Raw genomic sequence first — 23,071 nt, 5'->3', positions numbered from 1 at the left:
GGTCCTTGGTTAACCTCCCTACCTTGCCCTCTTCGTTTCTCTCTCTCTTTCCTGTTGGTCATTACGCAGCTGTTTCTCCTGTTCTTTTATGTTTTTATTGTTCTTCTAATTGTTTTTATACCATAACTTTTGGTTGTTTTGTTTTGCCTATCTACCTATCGTTGGTTTATTGTTTCTTTGTGTTCCAGCTCTCAGACATCAGCGTTGTTAATGGCCACGTTGAATAAATTATTGATTGATTAATTGGTTGGTTGATTGTTAACTGTAATGGTGGTGAATAATCCCGACGGGTAATATACATACGTGCCGTTTTCAGAGGCAGCACAATTTCGCCAAGCTGCAATTTGGAAAGGAGAGACAACTTGGGCCGCATCTGGGAAACAACTCTTCACGGACCATTTACCTTTAATTACTCTTCACAAATTCGCGCGTCTGCTAGCGATGAAATGATGTCGAAAGTGCCGCTGCAGATTTTAAGAACAACTTGGTGAAACAACTGTAGCATCGAAACGCCTTCGCATAAAGAAAGGAAGCCCTATAGAGAGCTATCTTGAAGACTGTGACCCGCATCATGTACGAAAGTGAACCATTGATGCCGATGTTCTTTATTGCCATCGAAATGCATAGACCATACGTGTTCTGCATTGGTCGTCGCTTTAGTCTTCTCTCAGAGGGGCCGGCGTGGTGGTGGTTGGCTCGGCAGTCATCATTATATCAGTGAAGTTCAGCACGGGTGCTTTCGTGACCTTTGCTCCCGGTTTTACGCATTTTCCGTGAGAACAGATGCCTTTCAAAACGAGCAGCCTCTGAAAAGGGAATAAGAAAGATGTAGTCATAGATTCGGTTTCGTTCCGATGTCTGGCACCAGCGAAGTTGCTACGAATTAGTAACACTTGAATATAAACTACGGAGTTTAACGGTAGTGGGCTATGAAGCATGACGTAGTGGGGGACTGCGGACTAATTTTGACCACCTGGGATTTTTTAATGGGAACTCAAAGTATGGCACATGAGTGTTTTCGCATCCCATGCCATCGAAATTAGACCGCGGCGTCTGGCTTAGCAATGCGACGCCATAGCCATTAAGTCGGCGGGGTGGGTCATGAAATAACAGTGGTAAGGACGCACAGCAAAATGCTGAGAAACTACCTGCAACTGTATTGTGCAGGAACTCTCGATTTTTCTGAGGAGTGCCAATAGCGTCGCAAATTTTATACAGGACGTTGTGATATTTCATCACTTCATTCGAACGTCAGCTAAATATCATTCTCAACATGACGTAGTTTTCCAAATCAGTTTTAAATGGAGGAACGGTTTTCACTGGATAATATCTAAACGAGAGAGTAAGTGAAGGCAATGGTCGAAATTACAGAATCGATATTAAGACAAACTAATTTTGCGAGGACATAATAAAGAAGGGGACACAAGAATCACAAGACAAAGGGAGGCAAACTAACTTAAATATACATTGAAATAGTCCTGGTGTGGAAATTAAACCCAGAGCTAACGCCTTTCCGGATTGGTCGCTCAGATGGTATAAAACGACCGCCCCGGTACCCAGCTGGTAGAGCCACCGGCCCAGGAGGGCGCTGGTCCTGGGTTCGATATATACGCACCAGGATAAATTTTTCTTCAACTTCGAGACTTCCTTTCCGAGAAAACCGTATGGTTTTCCTTTGTAGCTCCGTGCCACAGTTCACGTGGATGCCAATTTTTTTTTCCATTTGATCGATCACTCGTGTGCAGATTTCACATATGCTCCACAGGGTGCGTCAATAAGTAAAATGATTGCGCCCCGGGATGAAAGTGCTTACCTTGCACGGAGTTCCGTCTTCAACTTCTACTTGTTTATAGCTGGGCACGAATAGAATCCATTTCACTCGGCAGTATCTCAAGCACGGCTTAAATGGAATGTACTGAAATGAGATGGACGCGTTTGGTTATACACAATTTACATACGTTCCACGAACGTTAGTACGGAAACCAGAACAACAAATAAATGTAAGAAATACTTTGTACTGTGAAAACAGAACTATGGTTGCGATATCCGTCCACCTGTGCTTAACGCAGTCACGTCCATGTCGGTGTAATCGCGTTGCATGTCTCGGTGCGGCTGATCATGTAGAATATTCAAAAGCTAGGAATTTCGAGCCTATCACGCGTAACTATATAATGTTTCTTTATTATTTTCTACTATTTCTTGACCTCTAAACTTTCCGACGTGCTGTGCTCCTTAAATAAAGTTAAAATAAGAAAACCTGCCCTATGACAGCTTTGATTTCTTGAGATTTTCTTTCATATGTGCAAATTGGTTAAGTGCAGGGACGAACAAATATGCAAAACAGACATGCAAGAACGAACTAATGAAAATGTCGCAAGAACCCTTAAAAGGTGGATGGCGTAGTGATTATTGCCCCTTATTAATGAAAGGACACAAAATTAAACTATTTTCTCAGACCTAAAATCAAGTGTTGCTCTTCTGGAAAGCTCTCACTGGGATAAACGTGCTCAATTAAAGTTGTTCCCTTTCTCAGTTTAGACGTGCGAACGGAGGACAAGGATCGTTTTCAAAATTTCTGTTTTTCTAAGCACGCTGTATCATCTTGTGATCGGTGCTGCACATTTTTTTCTTCCAACTTTTTCCTCCACCGAAGGTCATTGGGTGGAGGAGTAAGTGGGGGAAATTGAGAGGGAAATACAGGGAGGTTAGCCAGTGCACTACTTCATCATCATAATTATCATCATAATCATAATAATCATCACCACTTTGAGTCCACTGCCAGGACTACAGTGTACTAGAATATTCTAGTGCCCTCTAGCAGGACGAGGGCCTCTCCCAGCTATCTCCAATTAGCCCTGTCCTGCGCTAGCTGATTCCAACTTGTGCCTGCAAATTTCGTTGCAAAAGCCAGATGCATATACCGGCCGTTTATAAAATGCCGGGATAAGGGGTTAAAGGAAATTAAAGGTCATAGAAGGATACATGCACAAGAATGAAGGAAACAAAAAGGCATTCGAAAAACCAGAAAAAAAACATAAAAGTGCACATGAGGAATGCGATTTAGGTCGCGACACTTCGCGAAGTCTGCCACTCGGTCCGCTTCTCCTGAAGAAGCACAACAACGCGTTCAACGCTATCTCTTTTGCTTTTCGACCATTGCGCCAGGCAGTGTGACGCGCGTCTCATGGCATCGCGAAACTGCCTTACCAGAACCTCTCGTGACACGTGACCGCTATACCACACCGTATGCGCTTTTGGCGCGCGTTTTGAAACTGATCGTATTAAGTCATGATAATAACAGTGATTGGGTGCGCATCTAGGATACGAGGCCCAACCGAATGGTCGGTAAGGCGTGGGAAGCCATCTGATAGCGCAAAACGAAGTGATGGTCGGAATTTTTCTCACAGTATCCTATTGGAGAAGAAGCCACCTCGAACGCGACTGTATGCTGGTGGAGATCAGGTACAAGGAAGCACATGATGTCCTGACTGATGATCGATTGATGAGATGTAACATCTCAAAGCAGCACTGGGATTGTGAGGGACGTAGTAAAGCGGGATGACTCCTAATAAATTTCCAGCGTCTGCTATTCCTTGACGTTGAACCAGAGATCAGAGAAGGAGCGTTTTCGCATTCCGCCTTGATTGGAGCGCAGACGCCGCGTCTGGGAATCGAACTGGCGATTTCTTTCTCAAAAACAAGGCGTCATTGGCACCGAGTATCCGTGGTTGATTAATGATATTCAAGATGAAATTAAAAGATGTGACTGAAATTAGGCATGTTGGTCTATGGGAGCAACAGAAATACCATCAGACAGACAGACGGACAGACGGACGGACGGACGGACACAGCGATAAGATTATGAAATTGAGAGTATTATTGTGCAAGCATTCTTTAGCGAGCTCCCCAGCCCTGTCACGCGAGAAGTGCGATGGCATATGTCTGCACAAACATGCGTAATTTTGAGACATTTAATCGTTATGATAGTGTAAATGTAGATGACCGGTAGCTTTTGAGCGATAAGGAATAATTAAAAAAGAAGAAATAAAAAGAATATCCATAGAGATACACAGGGCTCCTTAGAAAATGCACGGGGTAGCTTATAGCACGGATGGGCCAACTGAAATTTTTGGGTGGGTCAACTTGAAATTCCGGGGTGAGTCAACTTTGCTTTGGGAGTGGTCGAACTTAAATTTAAGAATAGGTCAACTTAAATTTGGGTGTGCGTCAGCTTGAAATTTGGTGGTGAGTCAAACTAAATTTAACCGTGGGTCAACTTTAATGGGTGTGTCAAGTTAAATTTGGGCGTGAGCCAAATTGCACTTTTCGTGCCGGCCAACCTAAATTTAGGGGTGGGTAAAATTGAAGTTTGGGGCGGGCGTGACTCAACTAGAATTTGGAAGTTGGGCCAACTTCAATTTCGGGGTGGGCCTACTTGAAGTTTGCGGTTGACACAACTGAAATGTGGCTCGGGCCGAATTTAAATTGGGGTTGGGACTTACGGAAACTTGGGAGGGGGTGGGTGGAACTTGAAATTTGGGTGTGGGCCAACTTGAGATTTTGGGGTGGCCAAATGTTCAACTATGGTTCAACTGAACCCTGCTGAGCGTCCTTCGAGTTGCGAACACCTCGCGGGCAAGCGAGTGCGTTGAGACGCTTGGTGCGTTTTCATTGGGCCCTACCGAGGCGCAGTCAGTATGCAGGTGAGAGCTGGCGTGGACGAGGATTGCGCGCACGCTTTGCTGCGGCAGCTGTGCCCTTTCGATCGCTCTGCTCCGTTGAGGCGCGCTCGTGCCCGGCGTTCCGATTCAATTGGTACGATTGAATTGAAGAGGCTGGATGCGGCGAGAAGAGCTGACAACTGTCCACTGAAGCCTAAGCGTTAATTGCCAGCGGAAAGACCACGGGTAGGCGCGCATAAGCTAGGAAAAGCAAGTAAGCGAAACTAAGCAAAAGCCTAGTCACAGCCGAGTCAAAGGACTCTTATGCATTAGTAGAAAATTCTCAGAATTGCTGTAGCTTTTTTTTAGATAAAGAAGCGTTCGGATATCTACGACAGGAGTATCCGGCTCTCTTCGACCGAGACCTTACTCCAACATTGGGCTGGTGATGAGCCCTCAAACAAAGTGGATCGGCAGCCTTGCGTTCGACGCAGCCCGCTATTCGTGCCTCCATACCGTTGGGAGTGCGTGACGACGCGTACGAGAAATATCCTCGGCTCGTTTGTACGAATATATCGGAGGCGTTACCCGAGTGCCTTTGACGATGTTGCTTTCTGAAGAGGCGCGAGTTAGGCATTTGCGACTCACCAGTTCACCTTTGCACTTCTTTCCATCTCTCATTCGAATCTTTTCTCCGGTGCAGACGGCCACTGAAAAAGAGACCGACGAAGTATGAATTAAATTCAACTCATGTGTGCACATAACCACATGACAATAGTGAAAAATTTCCGCTTTGGGCCGCGTATACCTGGGAGATCATCGAGTTTTCTTTTTCTTTTGGTTTTCGAGTAGCATTTTTGAGGTGTTCAAGCTGGCTTGCCTTTTTTAAGTGTATACCGGAGAATGTGGTGGCGAAAGGAAAGAAGCTCAAGAAAATTTCAAGCAGGTTATTTATAAAGTAAACCCTCTTGTACCTAAGCTTAAAGGAAATTAAGCGTCAATAAAAATGATAAACAGTATTTACTAAAGCACTTAGTGGTTAAGTCAACAGCAAATTTCCAGGTAAGAAGATGGTGCATTGCTTGTTGCGAAATACGAAGTGTTCACTCCTTGAGCCGATGTGTCATCTGAGAACTGACAGTTAAACAAGAAAATGGTTTCGCTCTCGTTCACACGACACATCTCGACTGGGTCCCAAGCTTATATTGTGGAACGTATGTTTCGGCAAGTTGGTAGCCCATAGCAGCAACTTCTTTGAGCGCGCAAAAAAGAACACGACTCAAAGGAACGATGCGGACGTAGCACTGTGTCCGCGTCGTTCCTTCCAGTTTTGTGTTCTTATGTGGTGTAAAAGAAGTTGTTATTATAGTGTAACAATCTTTTCAGGCTGCTGCAATCGGCTCTGGATGGATTGATTCATTCATTACGCTTAATCTCCTGTAGCAACACTCGGGCTACGTGTGAGAATGCGCCGTAGAAGACTCCGGATTAATTTTCACTACAGGATCCTTTAAATAACAATAATAAAAAGAAATTACTGAATTTCAAAATAAAAAAAAGGTCAAGTCACTTACAACGGCGACTGCAACTCATGTTCGGGTAATTTAGCATGCACCTAAATCTAAGTGCACGAGTGTTTTTTCGCATTTCGCCTCTGTCGAAATGCGCCCGCCCTGCGGTCGGGAGTCGTGCCCGCGACCTGATCGTGCGGAACTGCAGTACGTCATGGCCACTGCGCCAACTCGCCCGGTTCTCAGCCGTTCGTCTGTGGTAGAACTGCTGCACCGGCTACTTAATTTTTTACATTTTTTATTGACTTGTTTATTGGGGTGTGCGACGAATACCCGAAACTTTCGAATGACGAGTTGAATGACGTCCTATCCGATTCGAAGACCGAATCGAATAGGGCACTATTCGTAAACGGGAATATTTTTTTTCGAATATTACAAAACGTCGACTGCGCCCAGTTAAACATAGAATTGGAGCAAAAGAACGGGCAAACTTTTTTCGCTCGAGTGGGCACAGTATAAAGATTAAAAATTTGAACTTGCATAGTAGAGTTTAGCTGCGTCGCTTAGGTAGCCATACTGGACAGGCTGTACAAGCGATCATTCGCACTTTCTCTGAAGAGCCTTCTTCGCGAGGAGAAATTACTTGTTTGTTCCTAATGCTCCATTTTGCTTTTAATAAACAATACTTCATAACCTACTATGTAATGACGGAAACTTGCTAACATATAGGATAGTAGGATGTGAACATCGTTTTATATTATGATAACGGCTGTTCATGATTCGAAAACTATTCGATATTCGAGTCGATTAGCTTCTGGCACTATTCGATTGGTATTCGATTCTGTCTCAAAAATCGCTGTTCACACACCGCTACAAGTTGCTCGCGTGGATCATCTGAAGAAGTGGGTATAACTTGCAGGATGAACCGCAATGTACAGACATCTAAGTAAAATATTCTCTAATTGCCTACTTAATTATTCGGGGACACCACGGTTGCTATGTCTAGTCTCGTGTTCCTTGCGTTCTTTCAAGTTACGCTGCAACGGCTTCATCAAGTATCAACCAACTAGCCTAAGATCACGTTATCTCATAAGGACAGCTCTTGAGAAACTACTGCCTAATGTACTGTCTAATGTGCTGCCTAAACTAATGTATTTTGTGGCAAATGTTATGGAAGGATATCTAGTCTTAGGATTTCTGCTGAGCAGACAGTACTTCACTAATGTTCGGCTTCAATCTCGCGATTTCAACGCGGGGCCCAAATCGAATAAATAAAAAGATAATTAGTTAGTGTTATTAGTGAACAAAACTGAATGTTGCGATTTTTACACACAAATAATTTCCGCGTTATCCAGGAATACGAATTATCAGTCACACGTGGTATTTAAAGTCACGAACTCTTCAGAAAAAAAAAAGAAAAAAGGAAGGAAAGAAAGAAAGAAAGAAAGAAAGAAAGAAAGAAAGAAAGAAAGAAAGAAAGAAAGAAAGAAAGAAAGAAAGAAAGAAAGAAAGAAAGAAAGAAAGAAAGAAAGAAAGAAAGAAAGAAAGAAAGAAAGAAAGAAAGAAAGAAAGAAAGAAAACGTATTCGCAAAAGTCTCTTACGCTACAGTTGCTCCTATGGGAAAAGTTGCAGCCAGCCATGATGTTGGGCGTATTATTAGCAGAGGTGGCGTGCCAATGTCAACGAGCACTTACGAACGAAAAGCTTCGTTAATTCGGCACCAGGTGTTCTATAAGGCAGCAGCGAGGACAAGTGACTGTGGCGTCGCCTGTCCATGTACTTACTTCACTGTGTGCCACGCAAACCTGACGCCACTGGTCACATGGCAAGGCCGCACCGTTCGAACCAAAACAAGCTGTAAACACGATCCGCGCGTTCACTCACAAGTGTTCTTGTTTGCTTTTCAGCCCCCCCCCCCTCCCCCCCAACGGTCGCCATTGTTCCCGACAGCAGCGCGCGGCCATTGTGTGCGAAAAAGCGACGTCCGTACCCACGCCCCACCGACGTCGCCCGTTAGGAGAGGCGTTCACACCGAAGGCTTCGCGGGTCGGGTTCTTGTTTTAATTGGCGCCTGGTGTGGGACCTATTTTTGGCAAGCGCATGAACCTTCGCGACGTCTGTGGGTGTGAATCAGTACATTGAAATGATTTAGCTCTTACATCTGCTGAAAGTTTTGCACGGCTCAAAGCGCTTGTGTAAGTTGGCGCGGACTCCCGAAGAGAGGGTGCGTTGAAAACTTCTTTTCGGAAGCGGCGGCTTGCCTGGTACATGGCCAAACTTCTTGGTGTTATAGAAGTCACCCATAGAGTGCGTACCATTTGCTTGGAAAGCCTACACCTAGCTCGGTCTAGGTTTCCTTGTAATAGTCTCTAATAACCCTCGTTTTGGGCTCTGTACCGAACCACATCGCCCCCCTTCTTTTTCCTTTCCTTTCTTTTTTTAAACTTCGGACGTCATGATAACTTATGCGAGCAACGTACAGTTTTACTAAAGTGAAATGCGTGTTTAAAGGTGTGTACCATTCAAAATGCTTGTGAATTTAATTGTTATTTGTCCACTTGACATAATTGTGGGGACAGTTGGAGACCGCACTGCTTCTCTGCAATAACGCTTGGCGCCCTACGAACGAAGAGCGCGCTGCGCCTTGTCAGCCCACTGAAGCTTTTCTGCATTCATCAAAACACTCGCAGTAGCGCTTTCCGTGCAGCGTTTGAATGCCGCTTGATGCTGCACGGCTTCTCAGCCCGCACGAGAACGTAGGGCAGAGTATTGATCTGTGTGAAGTTCGCCCTTCTGGCTCGGAACTTCTTTGCGCCATCGTAATCACCTTCCTTAAGCTAATATGTCATTATAACTGCATTTGAAATTCAAGAGGCCGTTAACACACTAGGAGTATCTTTTTTTTTTAATTTTACAATGTCATGGGAACTTCGCATTAATAATTTAGTTACTAATCTTTCAGAATGTGCAGGTATACCTGCAAGAATACATCCCTTTCTTCCAGATTCTCCTAAGACAACACTTTATAATACAGTGAATTCTCACTTGAGGGAACTTCAAGGGACCCAAGGAAACAGTTCACTTAACTGACAGCTCACTAAACTGAATATTCAGTAGAATAGGGAATAGGCATAGGGCACAGCAGACATAGAGTCAAAAGCGTGAAATGCAGTTTATGGAGTTACGCACATCAGTATATACGAAGCGCGTAACAGTTACGATGTTGCCTATCTCATTTTGAAAAAAAAAATCTGTAATATTCATTTGCACTGGTGCTCTTAAAGCGCAAGAAGAAACAAAGCTGTCCAGATAGTCTATGTTTTTGTGCACTTCCTTTGGGACAGCTTGTTGCTGAGGCACGAAGTCTTCCAACTGCCCAAGGCATCCAACAGCCTCGGCTACAGGATTTGAATTGCAGGCTTTGAATTTGCCTCTGCCATTCCAACTGCCTCGTCGCACTCTTCTTCTTCGGGATGAACACTGGAAACAATTTCCAGATCTGATAGTTCAGCACAGCTAACGAGCTCACTGTCACACTGCATATAGCCGCCACTGGAGAGGAGATTTGGGGGCAGCAATTTGGGGGTGGCGGGCATCGGCTATGCAAGCGCTGCAGAGCACAAAGGTTCGTTAAACTGACTTCAAAAATGATCCCGGGTCTACTGATCAAATTCGCTCAACTGAAATAATCGCTATGCTGAAATTTGTTTAACTGAAAGATTTTCGCATTGAATGCATAGCAAAACTGCCAGGGATTTTCTAAAAAGTTCGTTATTCTGAAATATTCGCTAAACCGACGTTTGTACAACTGCGACTTTACAGTAGTTCGTTTTCGTCGCATGCCAACGACTGTGTCTTGGTATGGGAAGTACAGTGGCAACCAATATTAATAAGATATACAAACTTCAAAAGAAAGCGATTAAGCATGCAGCTAATGCCGATTTCTATGCACACGCCAGTGAATTGTTTGAACGGTCTATTATTGTCGCAGTTCACAAACTTTACGAGTATTACCTAGAAATAAGACCTGAGCAATCACTGTTTAATAACATTCGCGCCTTCTCGGATATCTTTAGTATGAACACGTATGTTATTTCATACCCTACTCGTCGCAAACAACATTGGGTCCTTCCATTACGGAGAACATATTTTGTTCAACAAAGGCTAAGGTTCCCTCTTCCTGTGTTATGAAATAAATTATTCTAAAGAAAGATCAGAATTGAAGAATGTAGCCCGCATGAGATTAGGGATGCACTTTTATAGTGCAAAGAGACGCAGTGTTAATGTAGGCGTTAAGGAAATGGTCTATGTATATAGTAGTTTGCGTATATAGCATTGATGTTCATGTATATTATGACTTGCACTGTATAAAACCGTTTTCTAGCTTTGTTGCACATATTTATGTTCAATGAAGTCGTCCTTATGTCCTCGTTGTGTTCCATGTATCAGGGAGGTTCCGGTTCTCAAGTGACAAACGTCCCTTTTCTCCCGAGCCTACCCTCATCTTTCAGATGAAAAGAAATTTGAATTTCAGTTTGAACTTGATTACACGCAGCTATTAGTTTGTTTGGTCTCTTATCGAATGACTGTTTTGAGAAAATTGTAACAATGAAGATAGGAAGGAAGACGAAGTGCCTCTCAGGCAGAACGCAGAGTCTTCCAGCTCTACTTATTTTGTGAATTTCTTAGACTTTGCTAGTGGACTGCTATTTCCTCCTTGACTGCGATGGAGATGGAGTCTCACGCGCGTCCACCGGACTCGGCAGTGCCCGCGGCGGCTGCCTCCAGGAAGCGCAATGGCACCGAGAGCGACACTGACAGCGACGACACCATGCAGTACTATGTCAGCGGTGAAGATTCTTGTGACGAAGCCTTCGAGCTGGTGCGGAGTCGTAAAGCAAAACGAAGGTTTCTCAGCGCATCCTCGAATTCGAGTGAGTCCACCGTAAGATCTTCGCGCAATACCGAGGAGCTCACCATCCTGTTCACGCCAGTTCTCGCTACTGACAACCTGAGACGCCTCAACAGGCAAGCTGCGTCTTCACATCTAGAGGCACTGGTTCCGAATGAAATCAAAGACATCAGAGTGAATACCCGTAAGAACGTCCTAGCGATTGACGTAGAACACGCGGCTGCGTTGGATTCTTTGCGCAATGTCACGGAACTTGACGGGATGAAAGTCCGCCCTCATATTCCGCTGGGCAAACACATCAGTAGTGGCGTAATTTACGATGTTGATGAGACCATTGTCGACTCCGATCTGTCAATCTTAATCAAGCCAGCTACGGAAAACGCCATCATCACAAACGCGTTTCGTCTCGGCACGTCACGGTGTGTCAAAATCATATTTAAAGGCGAATCTCTACCTTCGCATGTAAAAGTGGGCCACTTCCGACACGCAGTTCGCCCCTTCATACCAAAACCGCTGCAGTGCTGGAAGTGCATGAAGTTTGGGCATGTGAGCAGTGTGTGCAAGAACACTACCGTCTGTTCTCGCTGCACTGGGCCCCACACCACTAACACGTGCGAAGCCAGTGTGCTGAAGTGCACAAACTGCAGCGGCCCTCACGATGCCTCATCGAGGGAATGCCCTTTAATTCGTAAGGAAATGGCAATATTAAGGAAAATGGTTAGAGACCACTCGTCTCACCGAGAAGCAGCAATTTCTATTAGGCGGCGACGATCGCGCCGCCGACGTCGATCACGAACCTCCAAAGCCTCTGTAGAGCGCCAGCGACGTACACTGCCACCCACTCTTCCGCCCAAGCCAAACGCAGTCACATCAAAGGACAAAGATGCAACGAACAGCCCTGCTGCAGACGCGTGGCCTGCACTCCCGAGGCTACATGCTCCTACTGAGCGAAACCAGACTTCTACAGCAAGGGACACTTCGACTGTTCCCGATAAACTGACGGACTAAGATCTACAAATTGTTGTCATGATCAGCTCTCTGGTGAGTGCTATTCGTGTTCTTCTGGACAAGATACAGACACCAACAGCTCGAAGTGCGTTGCAAGTGCTGGATGCCATCAATCCGGTTCTAGCGAGCCTTCAGAAGTCCAGTGCTTGAGAACTTCTACAGCAGAACCATGGCTCATCGACAGCAACAGCGATCATTCCGGGATGATGTCAGAAGTGCCTCCATATTCCAAGTCCAAAAACAAGAAAGGGGCTGGCAGATGGAATGGCACACTGTGGTATAAACTTTTTTAAAACAGGGTTGAAGTGCCTCAGACAGGCTGGCCAACGTTTCGATAGGTGGACCTATCTTCGTCAAAGGCGGCCTCGTCATCCTCGGCGTGTTAGTTTTAAAGGGTTAGTGCAGTGACGTCACGTGCGGGTGTTGTCGCTGGCGGCTGGTTTTAAAGAGAGAGATTACAAGAGGGAACAGGCGTTGTCGTCCGACGTCTGTGAGCCTCATTCTCAAGACGAAGGGACAAGAGCGTGAGAGTGGGCACGCGGGGAGGAAAGAAAAGAAATAGAAGCAGAAAAAGGGGGAAAAAGGAAAAAAAAAAGCAGGGGGGAGCCATGGCCGTACCAAGACACAACAAAGGGGGGGGGGGGTGGAAGAAAAAGAAAGAGAAAAATGAATTCTTTTAAGAAATGCGGGGGCTTGGGAGCGTGTTGGGGACGTGAAAGGTTAGGAGGTATTCAGGGGAGTCGTTGGCGGCATGTTTTTGAGGCATTAGAACGGCCGGTCAAGCAATAGGTCGAGTAATTTTGAAATAGTTAAGGTGGCGGCGAGGAGTCTGCGGTGCAATGTGTGGGGGTGGCTGAAAGGCAGCGGCATGGTCTTTCAAGGGGCACTGACCCACGCGCTTAACGTAGGTGTCGTTACGGCGGCATCCAGAAGGCGATACTCCGGGTTGAGGCGCCGAAAAAGGCATATTGAGCAATAGGTCGAGTAATTTTGAAATAGTTAAGGTGGCGGCGAGGAGTCTGCGGTGCAATGTGTGGGGGTGGCTGAAAGGCAGCGGCATGGTCTTTCAAGGGGCACTGACCCACGCGCTTAACGTAGGTGTCGTTACGGCGGCATCCAGAAGGCGATACTCCGGGTTGAGGCGCCGAAAAAGGCATATTCAATATGCCTTTTTCGGCGCCTCAACCCGGAGTATCGCCTTCTGGATGCCGCCGTAACGACACCTACGTTAAGCGCGTGGGTCAGTGCCCCTTGAAAGACCATGCCGCTGCCTTTCAGCCACCCCCACACATTGCACCGCAGACTCCTCGCCGCCACCTTAACTATTTCAAAATTACTCGACCTATTGCTTGACCGGCCGTTCTAATGCCTCAAAAACATGCCGCCAACGACTCCCCTGAATACCTCCTAACCTTTCACGTCCCCAACACGCTCCCAAGCCCCCGTATTTCTTAAAAGAATTCATTTTTCTCTTTCTTTTTCTTCCACCCCCCCCCCCCTTTGTTGTGTCTTGGTACGGCCATGGCTCCCCCCTGCTTTTTTTTTTCCTTTTTCCCCCTTTTTCTGCTTCTATTTCTTTTCTTTCCTCCCCGCGTGCCCACTCTCACGCTCTTGTCCCTTCGTCTTGAGAATGAGGCTCACAGACGTCGGACGACAACGCCTGTTCCCTCTTGTAATCTCTCTCTTTAAAACCAGCCGCCAGCGACAACACCCGCACGTGACGTCACTGCACTAACCCTTTAAAACTAACACGCCGAGGATGACGAGGCCGCCTTTGACGAAGATAGGTCCACCTATCGAAACGTTGGCCAGCCTGTCTGAGGCACTTCAACCCTGTTTTAAAAAAGTTTATTCCATATTCCAATGGAATGCGAGAGGCCTAAGGTCACGTATTTCGGATTTTCGACAGTTCGTGTTTGACTACCACTTTCCTATACTGGTGATCTGTGAACCGAACTTATCAGCTTCCATAAGACTATCAGGATATGAACCTTTTGTCTCAACAACGTGTGTCCATAGTAGTAAGGTTCTGGTGTACATTCGCAAGGACCTCACATATTTTTCGCAACCCGTAGCGCCACACGACGGTAATCAATACGTCTGTGTTAGTGTGAATAAGAAGAGGCTGTCTTTTACTATTATTGGCGTCTACCTATCCCCAACAAGTCAGTTTGACAGCAAGAGACTAGAAGATATTATGGCAGCTACTCCCGGTCCTTGGATAATAACAGGGGACTTCAACGCTCACCACCATATATGGGGAAGCCCCAGGATAAATTCGAGGGGCAGGTCACTAATATCCTTTGCATCAGGCCACAACCTGTGCCTTCTAAATGACGGAAGTCCGACATTTCTGCGAGGAACAACGTACAGCAGCTGCCTTGACTTGACTTTGGTTTCACGTTGCCTGACTTCGAGCGTGCAGTGGTTCACTGATATTGAAACACATGGCAGTGATCATATTCCGACCTATGTGAGAATCGATGGACTAGACGCCGCATTACCGGATGTATCTCGCCAAATCGACTGGTCAGTCTTTCAAGATCGAGTAGAAGACACCTGCAAGAAACATCTCGCACGCAGATTAGAAGACGTAATTGCAGACGCAATGCAAGATTGCACGCGTTGCTTCACACATTCGAGAAAGCGTACAGAGAATGACATTGAATTGGAAAGGCTTCGTACAATACGACGCCGTGCTGAAAGGAGGTACAGGCGCACAAAGTCAATTCTTGACCTCAGAGAAGCTCGGCGCATGCAAAAGAAGATAAGACGCCGAATGGATAAGCTAGCGAATCAAAGATGGGAATGCTTTTGCGAGTCACTAGACCCCCGCAAGCCATTGTCCCGTGTGTGGCGTACCCTACTAGGTCTTTGCTCAAGACCCCAGCAACGACACCCTTTTAACGCCCTTGCTCTCTATCAAAACCGCCGCGAGATAGACGTTGCAGAGGACTTTTGCACGAAAATCGCCGGCGGCACAGTTTCAGTCCCTGACATGGCTTTAAGCGACATCCCCGGTCCACGAGATACCAGTATGGAGGCTCCGTTCTCTATGGAAGAATTAGAAGCTGCTATGGTGCTCTGTAGGTGTTCGTCTTCACCAGGGCCCGATGGCATAACATATACTGCTTTGCGCCACCTAGGCCGAGAAGCACGAAGAGAACTCCTCAGCCTTTTTAATAGTTCATGGCAAGATGGTGTCGTCCCACAGGATTGGAAACGCAGCCGCCTGGTGCCTCTACTGAAAGCAGGAAAGTCGCCTCTCGAACTGGCGTCGTATCGGCCTATAGCACTTGCTAGTTGCGTCGGGAAACTCATGGAACGCATGATCCTCATGCGTCTCGAATGGTACCTGGAACACCACAAGATTTACCCTGATTCTATGGCGGGATTTCGACGAGGCCGTTCATCGATTGACAGTGTCATCGATTTAGTGTCATCTGTAGAACAGCAAAAATCATGGAAACGATTATCAGTAGCGCTCTTTCTGGACGTGAAAGGCGCTTACGACAACGTTTCTCATCAACCAATTCTAGACGCACTTTTGACAATTGAACTAGGAGGGCGAGTATATCGATGGATCAGAAACTACTTGACACAAAGGTCCTTGTTCGTACGTACGGAAGATGGTCCGACTACCGACCACTACATATGCCGAGGAGTTCCCCAAGGTGGGGTCCTAAGCCCTATTCTTTTCAACATCGCGCTTCTTGGGTTGGCCGAATCCCTACCGGAAACAGTGAGTGTCTCAATCTACGCCGACGACATCTGCATCTGGTCATCAGCGGTCACTCGTCTGCAGGTTCGCGCAAGGCTGCAGAAAGCAGCAACACAGGCATCTCACTATCTTCAGACACAAGGCCTTACCATCTCAACAGAAAAAAATTGGAGGACGCTTAAGCTTCGCCTTGAAGAGTGGGACGCGACAGCGTTCCCGTCGACCCGCCAAGGGGTATAAGACAATGCGCTATGGCACAGCGATCACTTACGATGCGCCCCGCATCGGACTTAGCGCCCACCTATCACGCGGTGAGCGTCGAGCAACGCAGCGTTCGGCGCGGCAACGAAACGTGCGCCTGAGCGAACGGAACGAACCAAAGAACTCGGTGTCTCGGAGGGGAAACGATCTACGCCAGCCAAACGTCGCGATCGGCTCGGGCAGAGAGATAGATAGTAATCTAAAGAAAGGACCGGGAGCACGGCGAAGCGTCGTCAGGGGAGAGGGAGTCCCGCGACGCGCCTGGCAGCGGTCCCAATGCGCGCGCGGCGCGCCTCCTGTCGGGGCAGCGCCGTACATTGAGAGGAGGGGGTCTTCTGTGTTTGCCGCAAGATGGCTCTGCGTGTGCGGAAAGCGCAGAAGAAATGCAGCGGAAACGCACTTCGCAACTCGTGTAATTGTGACTTTTGTACGTTACATGTTCATAATTACCGATATACACCGCAGTATAACTTTCCACGGCTCGTTTCGAAGGCAACACCGCATTCACTAGAGGCGCGTTTGCACCGCTTGGAAGCATCGAACTCGTGGCTGAGTGGTAGCGTCTCCGTCTCACACTCCGGAGACCCTGGTTCGATTCCCACCGGGCCAATCTTGGAAGTTGCTTTTTATTTATGAAGCGCCTGCCGTGATTTATCGCTCACGGTCAACGCCGCAAACGCCGACGCCGACACCGACGCCGACGACACCGGCTTTTCTGCGACACGAGCTCCTTAACGCTATCGCGTTAAAATGTGCGTTAGTCGCTTTTACACGAAAACCAATGTCTCGTTATCCAGTATGCATTAATGGCCAGCCTATCTCCTACAAGAGAAATCATCGGTTTTTGGGTGTCATTGTGGACCGGGACCTCTCTTGGAGCCCTCATGTTGCCCAATTGAAGAAGAAGCTCACATCTATTGTTCATGTATTCAAGTTTATCGCCGGGAAAACATGGGGATCGTCAGTGGGCTCCATGCTACAGTTATATCGAGCACTTTTTATCGGATTGCTACGTTATAGTTCTCCCGTGCTTGCTAAAACATGCAAGTCAAATCTTCGAGAACTACAGAGCGTGCAAGCACAGGCACTACGTGTTTGCCTAGGACTTCCGCGGAGCGCCTCAACTGCAGGAACCATTATATTGGCTCGAGACCATCCGATCACAACTTACATTAGCATCGACACGCTTAGGGCCCATGTTCGTCATGTTTCACGCATGCAATCAAGCTCTCTTGCCTCCCTGCCAGAACGACGACCACAGGCGTCTTTCTCCAACGAGGTCAGCGTCCATCGTGCCTGTCTACCATCGGGCTTCACACCCTCAGCACGTTCAACCTCAGCTTTGTGGTGTTTAGAACAACCTCAAGTGCGTCTCACAGTTCCAGGGATAAGAAAGAAGACCGACCTGCCTACCTTGGCCCTGAAGCAAGCAGCTCTGGATTGTTTGAACACTTTCTACTTTGACCGAGTTCACATATATACGGAGGGCTCTTCCACTCAGACCAGCTCCACCGGCGCAGTGGTTATACCATCACGATCAATTAGCGTCCAATACAAGATTTCTCACATGACAACATCGACCGGATCAGAGCTTGTTGCCCTCCGAGGTGCCGTTGATTACATTAACAACCAACCCGCTAATCGGTGGGCAATATTCTGCGATTCGAAGGCGGCCTTGCAATGTCTTCTATCATCTCTTCGTCGCGGGTCGTGTGAACAACTAGTGTCGGAGATACGAGAAATGCACCATCGTATGATAGCGAAAGGACACGACGTCGTGTTTCAGTGGCTGCCTGGCCATTGCGGTATCTCCGGCAACGACCTCGCTGATGAGGCTGCTAGGAGAGCACACGAAGGAGCAACCCTTGTGTCTGTACCTTTATCGCGGACCGACGCAGCCCAACACCTAAGCAAGGTAGCACACCGTATGACATTAGAGAAGTGGCACACACCTGAATTCACCCAAGAACGATTGCATTCCCTCGACCCCTCTATGCAACTGCGGCTGTTACCAGGACTTCTGCGAAATGAGGAAACAATGCTGTGCCGCTTACGCTTGGGCGTCGCATTCACCAATGCATATACATTTTTGATTGGAATGACTGATAGCGCCGACTGTAATGCCTGTGGTGCGGAGGAAACTATAGAACATCTACTGTGCTACTGCCCATCTTTTCAAAACGAAAGACATGACCTCTGCACAGCTCTCAATCATCTAGATAGAACACCGTTCACCTTGAAGATGATCTTGGGACCATGGCCTCACATATCGCAGCTACAAAAGGCCACAAAAGCTCTGCTGCGATATTTGAAGGCTACTGGACTGAGTCAGCGTCTGTGATCCGGACTGAGTGACCGAAGGATATCCCCAGTGGACTTTCTGTTCTTCTTTTAATCTTTCCGTCCCCTTTTCCCTTTCCCCAGTGTAGGGTAGCCAACCGGGCTCAGTCCTGGTTAACCTCCCTACCTTTCCTTTATCATTTGCTCTCTCTCTCTCTCTCTGTAACAATGAAGGGCTGTCTACTACATACAAAACAACTTGCCCGTAGTTAGCGTCATGTATTTCTGCGATGAATATTTGCTGATTAGTTGAATCTGTTGTGAACGTTAAGCACTTCCTGCCCTATAGGGGAAACTATTCGGGACAAGGAGGGAATGAACACAAACTATTAGGAATAATAAAGCAAGTCGCAACGCCAGTTGCCGACGAAGTCAAGCCAAGTCATAGAAAAAAATGCAGTGCCTCTATATTAATAAATCGTTTTTATGTTGTTCGAACGACTGCCAACGACTTCAAAATTATACTTCCGTCAAGTAACCGAATAGGGAGGCACCATAATTACGAGAGAAAGGAAATGATACAATCTCTTATCTCTATGCCTCGGCGTGTTGCGTTATGCTTAGCTTCTTTAAACATGTTCAAAGTTTGGTTCATTTAGCGATTATATTGCACTGTAGTGATCCTCGCGTGAAGCTGTATGCTTGCGTCACATTTTCTCTTACGTGGATGTTTTGTTCAGGCTCCAAACAAAGGCAGCAGAGTAAGAGATCAAGGGAAAAAATTATTACGTCAAGGCGTGATTTAGCGCCTGAATTGTAAAACTCTCGCGCCTGTTTACAATGGCATATGCGCCCGCGTGCTGTCCGCAAGGAATCGAGATTTGCTTGGCTTACGTTGCCACCTTATTGTTTATCGCTTGCGGCCGAACACACTTTCCATCTTCACGATGAAGCTGCAAAGGTAGGCCTGTCGGCCTGGCCTACGTTGGGCCTGCGTAGGAAGTACTCATGTGACGTCACGATATTTTGTTGTCCTACGCATGCCTTCCACTGTGCTGGGAGAGATAATCAAGTCTAGGTAACGCGAAGCTTTTCACCGTGTTGACTGTGAAGCAATGTATTGGCCTCGATGACGTCAGTGCATACCCTTGCAACATGATTCCTTTCGCTTGATTCGATTTATTTCTTATCATCCATCGCTCACGACAGGCCGATCCTTGCAGTGACGTAGCGCGTTGCCGCTCCAACTACTGACGAATCGCGACAAACAAAATAAGTACAAAATAATCTTTACATTTCTTCCGACCCAGGACGTGGTAGCCAATCGCTTATATGCGTCAGCATGCGAACTTTGTTCGTATCGAAGAGTTTGTTTGCATGCACTATACAATCGAGGCTTTTCATCGTTAAATTATTTGTGCGTTTCTTTATATATCGCTAGCATTGTTCGGTATCTGAAAAAAGAAAGAGCCATGTCAGAGGTAGCTCAAACCCAACATTTGCGTCGGGGTTTTCTGATTGCGCGATGCAACCTCAAGTGCCTGAAAGTTGGCACTTAAAAGAACGTGAGCAAAATTTTCGTAATGAACCATATCTTTGGGCCCATTAACGAATATATTATGACTTACTCGAGACGACTTCCAACAAAACACAGTTTGTCTCATCTAGCCATGACGAAATGCTTAAAAGGTTGGTCCACATAATGTATGTAATAAAACGCGATGTATGACTGTTTGACGCAATACTTTCAGTCACATTTTGACTAGATTAGGTCTTAAACTGCCTACGTTTGTTTCCTTCATTCTCAGTCGAAGAGCCTCGCTTTCAGAATCCTTCAGAGCTGGAATTGTCTGATCTTCCGAAACGCAGTAATACACTGAGAATAGGTATATGTAGCCTCTCCTTGTAAAAACAAGATCTTTCTTTTGGACACCGAAGTTGACAACAATAAACGCTCATTAAATTAAAACATTTCTGCTAAGAGTTGGACTGCATTCACACTGGCGACTGGGGACGCCGCTACGTAGTGACGTAGGGGGGCGACCTCGTATCTTACAGCACCAAACCTTTGGTCTACGGCACCCTGAATTGACAGTCATCCGAAGTGATGCCAACTACCACGCGGTCTCTGATACATTAATGTATGTAGTCATATCCTTTATATTTACTTTCGTTACATGCGAACTTGAATTAGAGGCTGGCGCCTTTAATCGCACGGACTACTCAATGCAGGACAAACAAAACTACAAGCATAAAAAGTACTGAAAATCACTGAGTACATTCAAATAGCGCTAATATCTGCAAAGTTCCGCACGCGAGCAAATGAAGGCACAGAAGGGAGCCAAGGGACACTCAGAAACGCACCTATAGTTCTGTAAATGAGTGCTGATACACACGAGCCCGTGAACACGCACACAAGTTTGATAGTTTGGCAGACAAAACAGAGAGAGAGAGCGACATACGAAAGGAAGAAAGAGAGAGAGAGCGAGAGAAAAGAGGTGAAATGTAAAAAAGGTTAACCAAACAAAAAACTCTTGCTTGCTACCCTACACTGTGGAAGGGGGGGAGAGGTAGGTAGGTGGTTAGGTAGGTAGGTAGGTAGGTAGGTAGGTAGGTAGGTAGGTAGGTAGGTAGGTAGGTAGCGAAGCTTGTACTGGCTCACAAGTGGCGTCGTCGTAGTCACGCAAAAGAATACAGTTGCTCCCATAGCAGAGCACAGGGAAAAGGGCGGTTTCATGAGTTGACAGCTGCGCCGGCGCCGGAGCGTGAGTCATTAGCAAGGGTTCCAGCTGCATAGGCGCGCGCTGACGCCACACGTGCAACTAGTCAGAGCCGTTTCGCTTCCGCCGGGTAGGGAAAGGGATGGAAATGGCTTCGCGTGAGCTGTGCCGCCTTCGTTTTCGTTCAGTTGAGTCTCCGAGAACGGATGGCACGGCCACGCGTTGTGCGTTCCCCCAAGGAACAGCCAGCCTACGACGAGTGGTGGCGAGAAGTCGCTCGTGAAAGGGCTCGCCGTCGGCGCGCCGATCCAGCCGTTAGAGCCGCCTGAGCCCAGGCAGTCCGACAGCAACGAGAAGATCCCGAGCTTAGGGAGCGGGAGGCTGAAGCAACCTGGCACCGTTACCTGTGGGTTACTTAACCATGACGAAGGTCAGGTGCACGCAGGACAGGCTTCGCTTTTACCCCCATTTTCCGGTTGGGGAAGGGTTGATCATTTTTGTAACTTGTTTGGGAGTAGCTAGCATATGTGATTCGGTCCTGTACAAAGAAGGGGGGGGGGGGGTTGATCTCGTTTTGATTTCGCAACTTGCCGGGATGTTCTCGTTTGAGTGTCCGGATAACGGAACTGACTTTTGGTTGAAGATCACTAGAAAGTCGCCGGAAATGGGAGCTAAAAGCGTTTCATGCTTGAAAGAAAAAAAGTAAATTACTGTGACCCTGAAATGCCCAGCAAGACCGCGGCATTTGCGACCGCTTCGCTTTATTCAGGTGTGGCCTTGAGTATGAATTGACTCTTCGTTGACGTCACTGTTTCTCCAGCGCAGGGACAAACGATAGAACTAAAATGGCACCTGGCTGTTAAATTTTGCATGGTCACTTTATAGTAGGCGCATTGTGCCCTATTAATGGAATAATATCTGTGATCTAATATCATCGCTTGTCGAAATTGCAATGAATGATATGGTTACCTGAACTCATGGTATGGGATATACAGCAGCGTCACCATATGGGACCGAAATTTGAACATAGCAGTAGATGTGGCATATCATTTTGAAGCTACACACCTGCAGCCTAATGGACGCCGTAGTGCAGTGCTCCGAGTTACTTTTGAAGACGTTTTCTTTTCTCTTTTTTGACATTTTGTATTTTCTTTAAGCTTACATCGCAATGTTAGTACGTGGACGTTCTTGCATATTCAGACCCAACTTTAACGTGACCGTAGCTGCCGTGTAGCAAACCTAGGGACTTGTGTTTAGCAGAAGAGCGCCATATTGGACGCTGACTCATCGCGACGAGTGACCAAGGAACAAAGGAGGCAATACACAGTGTTGCAAACTTCAAGTCGCGATCAGAGAAAAGTGGCGCCCTACAGTGAATACAACTTGAATACCAGCGGATTGTTACGAGTTCGCTGATTTGTTCTCACAAAATTTTTGTGAAGTATTGTTTCTACTCGTCATTTAGTCTAGCAGCTAATAAATGAACGACACGTCTCCGAGGCAAACGACACAGTGGAAAAAAATGTTACTGATACGTTCAGATGTTGCGTAACATAGGCAGACAAGGTCCGCTTCACGTAATGTCTGCTTCACAAGTACATCTTGGCGTATGCCTGCTTCACAAGTACATCTTGGCGTATGCAACGATTTGTTTAGTGAAATGCGTTACTTGTATCGCTAGACGAAAATGACAATCTCTTGTCATCTTCTTTTTTTTTCTTTGCTTTTTTGCATGAGTAAGAAGATTAGAAACTATTACTTACCCATAAGGCAAGAGAAAAGTAGCCATTTCATCCAGGGCAATGATGCTGGCATCGTGTCGCTAATCGAGGGTGGGAAAGAGCCTGGAATATAACGAATTTCCTTTGTTCAACTTCGATGACTTGCTGAGAAGGCCCAGCACCGAGAGAGTAGCGACTTGTACCGCCGATCGGCTGGCTGCTGTTCGCGAAGAAATTGCCGTAGCGTCGGATGCATTGTCTTGCGCGCAGGAGTG

General features: G+C 46.7%; 1 protein-coding gene across 1 annotated transcript; it reads right to left on the bottom strand.

The window, feature by feature from the left end:
• Window positions 1-578: 578 nt before the first annotated feature.
• Window positions 579-23,071, bottom strand: LOC139056121 (uncharacterized). Its single transcript, XM_070534015.1, has 4 exons — window positions 22,839-23,071; window positions 5,310-5,371; window positions 1,814-1,915; window positions 579-806 (listed from the first exon to the last, which is right to left on the bottom strand). The coding sequence occupies exons 1-4, from the start codon at window positions 22,888-22,890 to the stop codon at window positions 657-659; spliced, it is 366 nt and encodes a 121-aa protein (XP_070390116.1). The 5' UTR covers window positions 22,891-23,071; the 3' UTR covers window positions 579-656.

Source organism: Dermacentor albipictus, chromosome 2 (genome assembly GCF_038994185.2).
Source record: "Dermacentor albipictus isolate Rhodes 1998 colony chromosome 2, USDA_Dalb.pri_finalv2, whole genome shotgun sequence".
Taxonomy (NCBI): domain Eukaryota; kingdom Metazoa; phylum Arthropoda; class Arachnida; order Ixodida; family Ixodidae; genus Dermacentor; species Dermacentor albipictus.
Note: the sequence above shows the minus strand (reverse complement) of the source record. Positions and strands in the feature narration are given on the sequence as shown.